Here is a 14,388-nt window from a genome sequence, read left to right on the forward strand (position 1 = left end):
TTATTTAACTTTCCAAAACATTTCAAAAGTTTGTACCTGTAACAAAGGATAGATTATAGATGTGTTTTTAAATACTGATATTTAAAATAAAATGATTTTTAATCCATTATATTCTGATAAACAGGTAGTAATGATGATTAATGTCCAAGGGTGGTTTTATGTTTTCAAGTCCAGGATAAAAACAACATGCATGAATGCCAGCTTACTGTGTGAAAAAGATCCATTCAAATGGAGACTGCAGTATGCACTGAGGGCAACATCTACAGTCCTCACTCAGTGCCAAAATAAAAAATAAATTCCAAGTAATCAGTCGTAGAAAGATGAGCTTTGGGAGAAAGCGCTAATAACCGGTGTCAACATTTAAACACGTACTAATGGAGGCTAGTTTTTTGTAACTCTCCCCATGAGTTCAGTTGAGCTTCTTTCAAGTCTTTGTCTGCATCACGAGTTACCCTGCATTCAAAGTTCAAGTTTCCTTTGCTGGAACACGGAGCACCTCTCCTCCTTTCTGTCATTCTTTGTAGAAGGATTTTCAGACTGCACAGCTGTTCGCAGCTAAAGCCCCTTCCAGACACGCAAGTCTTACTCTGATTGCAATTGAAGGTGTCAGTGTCATGTGTGGAAAAGCTGCTGACTTTTCTACAGAAGAAAGATCTTAGACCTCAGACCTGGTGATATTTATGCATTAGTATCATTACAGTAGAAGAGTGTGTGAATGCATTAACACTGGCAAATATGAATTAGTGGCATAAACTCCATAAAGGCAGTGTTTTTCTACTTCTTATTTAATAGCACCATTACATGACATTTTTCATTCGCTCCATCTAGCCTGTCCTTATCTTGCTTTTTAAATGCTCTTGAAGCATGAACAAGATTACCGCCAGACATGGCAGTTTAAGAAGTGATGCTTAAAAAGCTGCAACCTAATCCCAGACTGCACCCAAAGCAACAGTCTTTACAGAAAATCAGCTATTAAAAATATAAAAATAGGAGAGTAAATACTTGGTCCAGTTAACTCAGTTGCTTAACTGAACCGTAAACCCTCACGCGTTACACACTTGGTGCGTTGTCTCTCATGAGACAGATGATAAACACCAGACATCAAAGAGTTTTTTACTTTTTCTTTACATTCACTGACTCAGCATGTTGACTTGGATGTTTTATTTTCCTCTTACTGCTGTTTAAAGATAGCTGACGCATCACACCCACTGTAGCATGACCAAAATAATCTTATTCAGCTGCAGCATGTTTCACGATCCTTAGGTCAGATACCATCTATTGAGAGTTTGTGAAAAACAGTGAGACTTGACACCACAGGAGAAAACAATACCTGAACCTTTGCACATCCCGTACTCAGCCAGTGGGATGATTTAGAGGAGGAATGGCGTGGCAGCAGTAAAAGATAAGCTACTGAGGAAAGGGGCTGCAGCCAGCTAGTGGAATGTGAACACTCACTAGTGTTACACACTAAAGCAAGAAGGGATTTTCCTCCCTGTCTGGTCCACTTAGAAGCTGGCCTTACTTGGTAATGCTGGATAAGTCTCTGCTCTGCTCTCCTCAGACAAGAACAGCTTGTGTCTACTTTTGCAAATGTAGAATAAAGAAATGAAAAAAGAGGAACTCAGAAAGGAGCAGTGACTGAAAAAACCCAGCCTACAGGATGGAGAATTAGTCATTTTTTCTCAGGAGCGAGCAAAGACTAGTACATGTTTTGTGGTCAAGTGAGGAGAGAGAGAAGGAGTGGCATGGGTGGATGCTGCTTCTCCTGAGGCAGGCTTTTCCCAGCTCTGAGTTGCCTAAAAACATTTGGGTCTCTCACTCAAGAACTTAAACAAGCCAAATCTGTCCTGACGATGTCAGGGGCATGTGGAATCTAATGTGGAAATACTGCATTTCAGTGCGCACGATAAGGTAGGGGGATCCTCTTACTCCAGAGCTCAAAAGTGTGGTGTTGGTGTGTGGCTGGGAAAGCATTCGGGCTCATGCTGGTTCCTTCCCCGGGGTAACGCGTTTTAATAAAATTGGACACCTGTAGATCAGGGGTGGTAAGTTAGCCTTTTCTTTTTTTAAATAGATTATTGCAAGATGAGTTAGGCTGCACTGTGAGACTGTATGGTTTACCACAAGTTTTAAAACAAACAAACAAAGCTGTGGTATGCAATAAATCATCAGATGATTTAAGATCAAAAGTTGTTTAGTTGATTTCTTGTTGTTTTTTCTCTGTTTTAAATCATTTAAATCCTTTGTTTTCAACATTTAGTCCATCAAATGTTACAGAATAGTGAAAACATCCATCTTGAAACAAGTCATTTTTATACAAGAGCCTAAACATCCAAATGTATGGTACTTCAGATTGAAAGTACTCGTTTAATTAGCTTAGTGTTGATCCAGTAAATACTTTTCTTTGAAAAATGGCTGCTGAGCATGTGAGTGGTCCCTGTGACCTTTTGTGATTGAGTATCTACCAGTTTCTTAACAGCTATGATTTTTTTAATCATGTTCATCTTCCCAAATAAACAGAATTATATTATCCACGCTGTGACCCTCCAGTGCTGTCTGGGATTTAAAACTAGAGGTCTTTCAGTTACGCCGAGTTTTGGACTTCTTAATCTGAGATGTGTCCAAAGGGGTGATCCAAGCTCTGCAAGACCCAACTCTAATACAAAGATAATTAGATCTGTGTCAGGAAAATGAAACCCTACCCAACTTTATTAGACTAGAGCAGTTAATGTAGAATATGGTCCCAGTACGACACAGGTACAATCAGGTCAGGTCTCGATTCCTCTGAACCAACTGGACCCATAATGACCCCTATCAGGAACCACTTACTGAAAGTATTGATTATTAAATTAGTCGTATAATTTGATGACTTAATGGGCAAAGTGTTTCAGCAGTAGCTTAGAAAAACTGTTGTTTCTTTGGAGATGACTGGAAGAAGACTTACTATGCTTCGTTCCATGCAGTGCCCTCCATCTGTGTTGTCGTATTAAACATACTGAAGATGCTGCAGGGGATGGGCTGAAGCATTAATGGTTCCTCGCAGTGGTTTCACCACAGCAAGGCTAAAATTAGTGGCCACTGTGGCTAGAGCAGCCTGACTCAGCAGTAGACAATCACCATTCATAAACTGCTACGGCCTGTAATTCCAGTCTCCTTGGGTCTGCCGGCCACAACACAAATGTTCCTCCTGGGATTCTCAGCAAGTCCAGGCGTTATATTGAATTTCTGATCTCTGTCTGGTTCTGCGCACGCAAACAGCCTTGTGTAACTTGGCCATCAGACATTTTCCGTCCGTGCCGATTTCTCATGAATGCCACAGTTACATGCTTTTTCCTCTTGGCTTGGAGTCCCTTCTGTCTGCTCTGCTAAAATTGACTACACATTTACTCACACATGCACACATGATCTGGAGGCAAATGTGTGGTGTTTTTAAATAGCTGACTTTAATTAGCCTGGTCTATATTTACGCTAGTCTTTTTTTTTGCCACTTTTTTGATAGTAACAGTGGCAGCAGAAGAAAATTCTAGCACAACATTTAAGAAGATCAATGTTTTCTGCTTTCCAGCATTGTCGTGGTGCTTCGTCTTCTTTTACCCACATCCACAAAATCTCTGTACAGGGAATGATGAGGTGGACTTTCAGTTCAATAAATATGTGAAAATTACAAGTAGTTGACACAGGATTTTTTGGCGTTCTTGGGTTGTTTTGCATAATTAAAACCTTTTGCAGTGTTATTGCTGTCTCTGGCAGAGTGACCTTTTGTAGCCCTCCTCTCTCTGAGCTGATGGTAGAGCAGCATGTCTGCAGAACATTCCTGAGGACAGAAGTCATAGCTCAATAACTCACGTGCTCACATGCAGGTCCTCACCCTGTTTCTCTGATTCTTCCCCTGAATGTCTGTCTGCATACCAACCCCATCTGTGAGTGTGAGAGTGGTCCCCCCAGGTATTCACTCTCTGTAGGGAATTTTAACCTGCTTTTGTAATAAATTCCCTGTAAAGAGCCTGGCTGCACAGCAGAGGCTGTCCCAATCTTTGTTTGAACTCTTAGCAGACCGTGTTTAGTTCAAAGACTGTGTTCATGCAGCCCATTTAAAAAGGTTTGCCAGTGAAATAGTAGAAGCTAGCAAACCTGATCAGCTAGGAGTGCAGACATTATTTATTTAACTTGGGGACTCAGACTGGAGCTGCAGCCTGTTTGAGGTGACCTACAGTGGAGTACGTGTCTGTGTGTCTGCTTCCTGTGCTCCTAGTCTCCCCGACGAGAGGAAATACGGTTTCCCTCCTGAACTGGACAACAAACCCTCAGCTGTCTGGACAATTACTGTAGCTCTGCAGCTTCCTGGCATGCGTGTAAACACGGCAGTTGAGAGTTGTCTACAAGCAGATGTGCGCCTGTGTTGTGAATCGATACCCACCTGGTCCTCCATAAAGGCTGCACTTTAATGGTAAAGTCATTTCTGCCTTAAGCGGGGAGTGGTGGTGTAGAGGGCCTTGTGTAAAGAGTACGGAGCGGAGTCAGTGAGCTGTTGGCCATTCACTGTCTGACAGAAACTCCCTCTGCCCTGTCACTGGTGAAGAGCAGCTGCAGTATCTCAGGAGCTTTCTGCCGTCGAACACCTGAGGCAGGCAGGCGGGAGGCAGACGAGCTTTTAACACAACCGAGAGACAGACAGAGCACCTAGGAGGAGGCGTATGGTGAGTGTGGGTCTAATTCACTGGTGTCTGCTGAACGGATTGTTTAAGGAAATGCAGATGTTAATAGATGTTTGCTGGTCTGCAGCCTAGAATAATGTCACATGATGATAAAACTGCATTTTATGTTCTTGTGCTTTGTGTGTGCTGGGATGTCAGTCGGTATAACTGACGTGTGTCTGCATTACTGTGTCACTGTACTTCTGCCATTCCTCAGCAATTTCACACTTTTTGTCGTTAATGTGGAAGGAATTCTTTTCATCCTGATTAGGCTTGTTTGACTCACTGTGGTGTCACTGACGACCGATGCCACACTTACGACACAGAAACTCTATAGCTATAATCTAAATCTCTGCAACTAGACACAGTGTTGTGTTTAGCTGTTTCTGTCGTTACTTTTGAAGAAGTCGAACGTCAGGATAATGCACAAGTGCACATTTGTCCCTTAATAAGCTGCTTGTTGTTGGACTGCATGCCAATATTGTGTTATAAATAATTTAACACCACAGTGTCTTATTGCCGCCTGTAATTTGATCCAGGTCTTCTTTCCTGGACTCCTGTTTGGACTCTGTGTTTGTTTAATGTTTTTTCTCTCTCGTGTGTTTAAAATTTTTATCATATTTAATCCAAATGTGTTCACCTGGATCCTGATTGATAAAGTGAGCTACAGGGCTCAGCCCAAGACATTATCAGAGGCAAAAAATGGCAAGCCAGTACTAATTTACCTTTTAAATATTTCATAGTTTGTGTAGTTCATTTATTTTAAATGAACCAGCCTAAGGCAGTGCTAACTCAACATTAGCTCTAGTTCCCCCTCACCTTTACTCCTATGCCTAGTCTATATAAAACAAGAAGTGGTTAAACGCTCCAGCTGGTGAGGTATAGGCTAACCCCAAATATCATCATTTTCCTGTTTAATAAAGTTTAGAAATCAGTTTCACTGGTGAGAAATCTGAGCAAAAAACCATATTATAATACAATAAGTACTTCAAGAGCTCAAACTTTCCTTTATTCTTTTGAAAAGTATTTCCAGAGGTTTGCAGTGAAATAAAAAATTTGAACCCTTTTTGATATACTTTACACAATATTTTATTTATGATGATATATACACGTGTAGCATTCATTTCATCGTTTACTTAAATATGTTTAAATGATTAATAATAAAGATCAAGTGAAAACGTTTTTCTCAGGAACATTGTATGTGTATTCAGATTGTACAGTTACTGTAATTTACATGAAAACGCGTTATAAAATGAGTCTACTTCATTTACATGAGTGAGTGCCAGTTAAATGACTATGGAGGTTAAACATGGACACATTCTGTTGGTAGATGTCACATGTTCCTGCCCCTACTGAAACAGAGAGCATCTGAATGTTTAGCTTACAGTTCTGTAGGAAAAACGGGAGAAAAGAGGGAATAATGTTAATGTTTCATTTGAAACCTTCTTTTCACCATGTCTGCATATACACAGCAGGTGAGGAGATAAACCATAATATTTCAGTTAGACAAGATCTCTTTCTAATGATCTCAGTACATGCTTGGATGAAAGTATGATGGATTTAAATTGCCATAATCAAGAATAAATCTCTCAAAAATAATGGCGTGTCACTGTAGCTCAGGAAACTGCTGTGCTCTGAGTCCCTTTTTTAATCACTATCAGGTGCTACTAGCGGTGGCCGATGGCCCGGTCAATAATGATCGGATAGTTGCTCTTGGGGGGAGGGGGACGCCACAGCCACCTGGGGTCCTCCTCCATCTTTTATACATGCCAGTGAGGCCAAGCTCATCAAACATTAATGGCCAAAGCTTGGATCGCTCTACCTCCGTCAGCTAGACTATGACCCTGAGCTGTCAGTGGTCCAGGAGAGGTACTCCCGACCCGGCCCTAGCTGCCCCGTGAAGCCTAAATTCACTCCGACTCTGGTAACAGCAATGTGCCACTTGGTCACGGCCCTCTGATGGATTAGAAGCTCGGCAGTGCTCTCATAGTATCCCATAACCAATTCAAATCTAAACTATTGAATGCTAACCATATTCACCAGGACCTTTCCCTTCCAAAGTGCTTTTCCCAGTATGGTGTGAGCCAGGCCATTATCCTCAGGAAGGGCTCCGCCTCCATCTTTGTAAACTCAGAAAGGATTGCTAGGTTCCAGCTGGAAGTGGCACTCACCAGCATTTACCAGTGTGAACACCCTGCTAACATCAGGCTAGTCACATATTATGCATTTGCAATTGTTTGAGTCGAGTTATCGCCCCAAACCTCTGGGTAGTCAAGTAGAAGGTTTTGAGAAGGAAACTTAAGCAGCTTATTAAACAGAATTTCGAATATTACTCTCTGGTTTAAAAAGTCTGAATTCATCTTCACCTGGAATGTGCGATTTAGCTTTTTGTTTCAGTTTTCATCTCATGAAAACAAAGGAGCAAAGCTATGAATGAATAAAAGAGAGAGGTTAAGCTCTCGGCTATTCACTTCATGAACAGCTTAGTTAATATGACTGCAGCATAGTTTATAATGTTACGTAGCTAATCAATAGGGGGCTAATGGTTCCTGGAACACCTCCTGCTTCGTGCCCACACCCTTCGGCTTGTATTATGGGAGAGTATCGTTCACTGGCAGCTCGGGGTTTTTGTTTTCACTGTTGTGTAGCATATGCCAGGAGCGGCAGTGTGTCGACAGAGGATGGACATTAGTGCTATTACTGCTTGAGGAAATGCATGTTGTTAATGGTGTGGTGCATTTGCAAAGGCTGCAGGAACTGAGTGTTTTATTATATGTTTGGACTGCATGTTGTCACCCCATGTGTTTTGCATTGCACTGATTAATTGTGCAAATCTGAGAAATGCACTTTTACAATAGAATAATAACAGTAATTAGAGACACACTTTCCTTATTTGTAAGCTGCTGCATCAATTGTGTTTACCCTTTCTCCTCCCACTTCCACCTCCTGCTGGCCACCCTCCCTTTAAATAAACCCCCCATCCCCTAACTCACCCCACCCAGCTTTCATTCTCTTTCCCTCATCTCCTCCTCTTCATCCGCTTTTATTATTTCTGGTTGAAGTCTGCAATCAATTAGTATGAGAGAAGGCCCAATCAATTCCCACTCATTTGCAATTCCTGCCCGTTAAACACTTTCCTTTATTACCAATGTCATAATTAATGCGGAGGAGATTGAGGGGCGGGGGGTGGGGGGATTCTGGGGGTGGGGGAGTGGAAGGGGGTGGGAGAGTCTTTGCCTTATCGCCTGCTGCTCATCCAGACATCACTAATCATCAGTGTAGCGGGCCATGCTTGCTTTGTACAGCAGGCCCAACAGTAAAGAAGTGAAGCTGGACTTGGCGACAGACGCTTTACAGTTCTGTCCATATGACAGTCAGTGAATGCACTGCTATGGAGAAGTAAATATATATTGCGTATGTTCTGAACGTCGTCACAAGAGTAAACTCGAGCAGCCCGTGTTGGTAACTGTCCCCCAAGGACAAACTGTCCACAATGTCAGAATTTGCTCAAGGACATCCTTCATTTTTTTTTAATTAATTAATTAATTTTGCATGACATTTCTCTTCAGTGGAGTGTGATGCAGAAAACTGTTCGGGCCTTTTGTGCCAAACCTCTTGCAACAAAGATAAGCACATTTTCTGCAGTGCTGCAACCCCAAATGACTGCAAATTATGCTCTCGCGTTTTTGGCTCATTTAAAATCAAGCCAGAAAAAGAAAAAAGAAAATGTTGAAAGGTGATTACAGCTGAAATCATTATCACTTAGAAATGCCTGAAATGTTCCTACACTTGTCCTGAGCCTGTGGACCTGTGGTTTTGGTTTGGATTATTATCTTATGTTTAAAGTTAATTCATGTTAAGATTTTCTTGTTCTTAGGTTTGGTTTCTGTTTTGTATTTTGAGCTCCTTTTGTTCTGTGTCTCTGTGTTTCCTTCCTGTTGCCATGTCTTATGTCTCGTGTCTGTGCGTGCCTGTTGTACCTCCTGTTTTACTTTGATAGTCCCTGTCCTGTGTGTAGTGTGCCTGGTTTTGCTTCCTCTTGTCTCGTCAGCTCTGATTTCTCCCAGTTGTGTTTCCCTCCTGTCTCCCATTCCCTGATTGCTCCTGTGTGTATATAAGCCCCGTGTTTTCTTCTGCTTGTTACTGGTCCGTCTGCGTTACCTCCACGTGTCATCCTGTGTTCCACTCTTTATGTTTTCCTGTGAGTTATGGTTTTAGATTTGTTGGTTAGATTGTCCCAGTTTAGGTTTGTTCTTAGCTTCCGTCTGTCCCATCTTGGCTCTGTCTGTATTATTACCTCATGTCAATAAAGCTCACTCATTGCATCGTCAGTGCCTGCGATTGGGTCCTTTTCCCTTCGACTTCACATGGCTGCCGCGGCAGTCGTGACAACACTATCTACAAAACAAGTCTACAAGTAAAATTAGATTAGTGAAACCCGTGCATTGGCTGCTTACTATTAACCAGCATGCATGTTAATGAATCAGAATAATTTTAAATCAAACTTTCAATCTGCTATCGCAAACACCACCAGTCCCCAACTTTCATGGTGTTACAGGATTCAAATGTGTGACTTCTGTGACTATAGAAACTGACATAATAGGGTCCAAGAAGGAAGTCACAAAAGACAAAGTTTCCTTGGGAGTGGTGATGGTTCACTAATGTTTTTAACGAGATTTCAGATAATAAAATAAATCCTGTATTTGTGTGTGCACTGTTTGAATGTAGTCATACACGCTCCAGAGTATATGACCAAGTTTATTGCACAATGAGTTTTCCAGCAATGCTACACAAAATAATAAAAGCACAGAGTAAGGGCTATAAACAAGTACAACATTTCCACAGAAACGCACAAAAAAAATCACAAATTAACAAAACATGAAAACAGCTGTGAAACCACCACGCAGAGATTCAAACTGACTGCAAACGGCCCTCGCGTCCTCAATGTGACGTTTCCAGGGGTCCATTGTCTCAGATAGGGTCTATGGCTAGTAGATGTGCACAGCTGTGTGGAAGCATGTTTTATGAGCAGCAGGATGAGATGGTAGTGTGACTGGGGAGGGAGGGTGCAGGTGGTGGACCAGTGGTAATTACTGGGAAGCCCTGCTGCTCAGTTAGTGGTCCCAACACACCAGTCTGTCTTCTTCTGGACCCTAATGAAAAGCCTTTTAATATCTGATTAGCTTTTAATGTCACTCTGTGGGAGTGGGTGTGGTCTGGAGACTTTTATTAGAGACTAGGAAAATGGGCCTGCTTGCCGGCAGTTTGTCATTTTTGATTGAAGAGCCGAGGGATGCAGGTGGAGATATAATTACACCGGAGGTCAGTAATGTTTTCATAAGTGTGCGGTTGCGTGTTTATGTGCAGCCTTTTATGGTTTCTTCCTAGTCTCCATTTCGGCCCGCAGAGGTGTCCCTTTGATGGATTGTACAGATAAAGTATTTGATGACACAGGAGAGCCCGGGCCCATTAGAAATTCATAGCAGATTATCCACACAGCTCAAATGAAAATGGACATCAGAGACATAATGGCTGTCGTTGGCATTTTCCACCACTTTCTGTGATATTGTTTCCTTTTCGTGACTTAACCACTCTCATTTTTGAAAACAACAATTCTTCAAAGAGTCTCTAACAATCATATTGTTCTGCTTGTGCTTCACGCCGGCAGCTTTCATCCGATCGCCTCTATCAAGTCACGGTGACAAGAGCTCTCTTGCAGAAATGAGCTCTCATGCTGCATCAATACGAGTTGTCTTTGAAGGAAGTCCATGCAAACAATTTGTGGACTTTTTGTTGTATTCTATTTCTATTTGTTCTTTTTTCAAAGGTTTGTTTTCACTCTTTGACTAAAACCTCGTCACAGATGTCGCTGAATCATCATTTTTCACCAGAGACAGCACTTTGGAAGGATGCTTTGTAGTGACAGTGCAGAAGCATGCCACACATTATTTAATATCTGGCTGCGCAAAGCAGCCAGGACCTAAAGGTAGTGGGTTTTTGCCGGGCTGTTTGATTGCCGCTCAGCTGTAGCTGTGTGTGTGTGCTGTGTGAAATGTGTTCAGCTGTTATGGTGCATCCTGCATACTTGTTAAATATAAATGGCCGCCAAACTGATCGTGGCAGGTGAACACTAAAGCTCAAAGGAAATTCCTGTCCAAGTCTTTAGTCTTACAAGTTTAGCTTTAATACATTTGCACATGATTCAGTAGCCCATTTGCTGACCTGTTTAAACCTGAAACATGGGTCAAAGCGGTTTTTTTAAACACTTACATACCTTAAGATAATGTCAAAGTCATTTTACATTGCAGGCCACGTACAGCCCACTTTGATCTTATTTGGTTAGGGTTAGAGATAGCTTGATATGAGAAAAAGAAGTGAAGTTTCAACATTGAGTCTCAGTTTTTCTACATGATAAAAAAAATGCTCTGCTCTGTCAGCACCCCTCTTTGGGCTTAAATTGTTAGAAGTAAATGTGTAAAATTAAGAACTCTGTAATTACACAATTTGGTGTAGTATGAATGGCCATGGGGGACATCTTTGTCACTAGGAAAAGCTATAAAACTTGTAAAAAAAATAGAGTGAAAAGTCCAGAATTTATGTCCTACTTCACATTTTTCAAAGCCATCCAATGAGCCACATTGACTGGGGCTGACTCTGGCTCCTGGGCCTTATGTTTGACATCCCTGGATTAGGCCAATGTATCAGAATCCTGTTGCCCGTGAACTTTCCAAGGTGTATCATTCAAAATAATAAAGAAGCAGAAACATATTTCCTTTAAAACGATAAATTTGTCCGTGTATCCTCCACAGACTCGTCTTTCAAACAGCCTGCTCTGACTCGTCACAGAGTCACAGCAGCCACAGCGATCATCAATTAGTCACTTGCTTGGTTGATGCTGTTTATGATGCAATCCATGGATGTCTTCAAGGGGCATCAATTAAGTGAAAGTCACTGGCATGTCTGTTTTGCACAAGGTATCCTTTAGCAGCAGTGAATGATGCACCAGTTTATGCTATTAGTGAGACATATCTGTCACTCCCAGCTCACCTTTTTTCTGCATGCAGGATCGCTATTGTGATGAGACATATTTTACCCCAAACCAAGATCTTGTCCTGAATCTACTCTGTCAGAGTAGATTTGAGTGCTTTAATCTCCCCACAGAGGTTTTTTTGTATATGGGCAAATCTTTTAAATGTTTAAATTTATGGAATGAATGCACACATGCACGGCACATGTTCGATAGCAGACTTGATCTCAGGACTAAAATCTCTCAATAACCAACGTCAAGGCAGCAATGCTAAAGAATGCCTTCTTCATAATGAAAAGAAGCAGATAGCATCAGATTAAACTGCATTTCATGAAAACCTGCCATAAGAATATGTCGTCTTAGCCCACTGGGCAATCCACTGATCCCTAAGGTTCACATGGCTTGCGTGTCTTTAGCATACCCTAGTGTGTCAGAACACGCTTGCTCAGACACGGACCAGTTGGAATGGACACAGTGCACGTCTGTTGTGGTCGCTAATATGCAAGGAACACTCAAGCACTGCTTCTATGCAGCAGCATTAAAAATTGCCGCATGAACACACTGATTAATTTATAAGTCATGCGAGAGGGGCATAGGCAGCGCACCCAAAAAAATCCCAGATAAGCTGCATAGTGTGAGAGTTCTTTTCTTCTACACAGACAGATTGTGATTGTAAATGGGTATGAGAGAGAGAGAGAGAGAGAGAGAGAGAGAGAGAGAGAGCATGAAACTGAGATGCTCCTTTCAGTTCAGGATGAAGAGAAAAAAAGAGGCCTGAAATATTTGGGGAAGTGGGGATTGGTAAGGGGGGGATTGGTAGGGGGGGATTGGCTTCTAGTCTTCTCATATCTTATAGAAAGACTTGGAGACTCTTTCCAAAGAATGATTCTGCCATTGTCCCACTCTGGCTCTGCTTTTAAATGATCAGATCATCTGATGAAAACCCCTCCCTACAGTCAGTAGCAGTACATCTGCATTTATGGTTTGTTAGCATCCAAACTGTTATATTGAAGACGTTTCTCTCACAAATCCAGCAACAGTACGCTTCTTATTGAACTCTCGTACTACATCAGATTTATCTTTAAAGTGATGCATGGCGTCGGGCCATGAGGTGGCACTCAGCTGCCTGACGGTAAACACTCATTAATTCCAGCTCTGCCAGAACACACAAACATCTGCCGTCTGTTGCCGTGGTGACTCAATGGACCCCATCCAGCAGGCACCGTAGCATGCCTTTCTGCGCACCGTATTTCAGTGCACACAATGCCAGCCGGTCCTGGTACCAAAACAAAGCAGCCGCCTCCTCGTGGCTTGAAGCAGGTCCGCTGTGTGTTAGAGGGAATCCCGGATCCTGCGTAGAGCCTGCTGCTTGCTCACATGTGCGTGGACGGATGTTTAAATGCTCCGACAGAAGCCCTGACGCAGCACAACCCAGGCCCTCGCTGCCTTTCTGCAGACGGCGTCCGTCCTGATATCGCAGGCTGTGGGGCAAGGCCTGGTTTCATTTTCGAGGATTCTCCTCAGATTCTGTTTCCTGTACAGAGGTGCTTTTCTGAGGAAGTGACTTATCATTTCTATCAAAGTGATAACATCAACCTGGTCTGTGTGAAGTGTCTGCTTAGATTTGTGCAGCCGTTATCAGCTTGAGCTGCTTTATTCATTGTACCACAAAAAGTAAAAGTCACAATTCAATTTGTGGTTCCAGGAGGCCGCTGTGAGAAAGCAGACATGCTGTGAGCGCTGTCTTTAGTAGCGTGTTACATCTGGACACCTTAATGTTGTGACAGGCTGTCAGGAGACGGTGTCTTGCTTTCTTACGCCGACTCGTTTCTCTTCGTGGCGTTGAAGCCGACAGTGCTGATGTGGTGTCAGAAGTAGTGCCAGCACAACACCAAGCCGCTGGGCTGCGGGCGCCTCTAATGAGCTCCCCTGAGTGGTAAGCAGGCCGATGGAGATGGCCCGTCCTCTCTCCTCCCCCTCGCTCAGTGTGCTCGCCTCTAATTGGTGGGAGAAGAAAGAGGGACTTCACTCTAACAGGAGACAAAGCTTTGTTTAAAGTGAGTGACACAAAAAGTAAAAGAAAAATCTATTTCTGCCTCATGTGAAAGCAGGTCCTCTCACCCCAATTATAATTTCTGGCAAAGGCCCGAGGTTTACGTCGTCCAGTATGTCCTGAGCCCGAGGAGAAAGACATGGGTGACGCGAGCAGAGTCAGGTGTTCGTTTTGGACGATGGGAGACTCTGATGTGCCAAATGAATGCTGCTTTTTCACCTAGTTTTAATCACACTGTTGGCTCTTAATGTCAAAGTGCTCTTTGGAATGACTGGAATAATGACGCCCTCTACTGCTCAGTTAGCAACACAGCCAACAGAGGGAAACAAAATCAACAGGGGACCGTGGTACATGTTAGCTCAGCTCAACCACCAAAGGATCCAGAGGGAAACACAGTGAAATGTCTTTATTTTTTTATTAATTCTAGTAAAGGCATGGCTGTAGTTTAAGAGGTGGAGCAAGCCATTTCTCATATTGTTGCTATGAGACACGTCTGGACAGTGTTCAGTGTGTGTGTGTGTGTGTGAATGCAGCTCAAAGCAGAGGCTTGATAACTGCTCAGGGCGTGAAGCTCAGGCAATTATGACATGAAATCTTTGTGTTTCGGTTCTCTT

At 42.6% G+C, this 14,388-nt stretch overlaps 1 protein-coding gene across 9 annotated transcripts in view; it reads left to right on the plus strand.

Annotated features, from left to right (window-relative positions):
* iqsec1b (IQ motif and Sec7 domain ArfGEF 1b) overlaps nt 1-14,388 on the plus strand; it is a 248,814-nt gene that overhangs the window by 183,075 nt on the left and 51,351 nt on the right. The window contains exon 1 of one of the 9 annotated variants that reach the window (XM_076883666.1): nt 1,504-1,911. The exons of the other annotated variants lie outside the window; for them this stretch is intronic. Within the exon in view, the coding sequence (XP_076739781.1) occupies nt 1,865-1,911 (47 nt within the window). The 5' untranslated portion in view covers nt 1,504-1,864. Of the gene's footprint in view, nt 1-1,503; nt 1,912-14,388 lie in introns of those variants that run through there. 9 annotated transcript variants of the gene reach the window in all.

Source organism: Maylandia zebra, linkage group LG5 (assembly GCF_041146795.1).
Source record: "Maylandia zebra isolate NMK-2024a linkage group LG5, Mzebra_GT3a, whole genome shotgun sequence".
In the NCBI taxonomy this organism is placed as follows: Eukaryota; Metazoa; Chordata; class Actinopteri; order Cichliformes; family Cichlidae; genus Maylandia; species Maylandia zebra.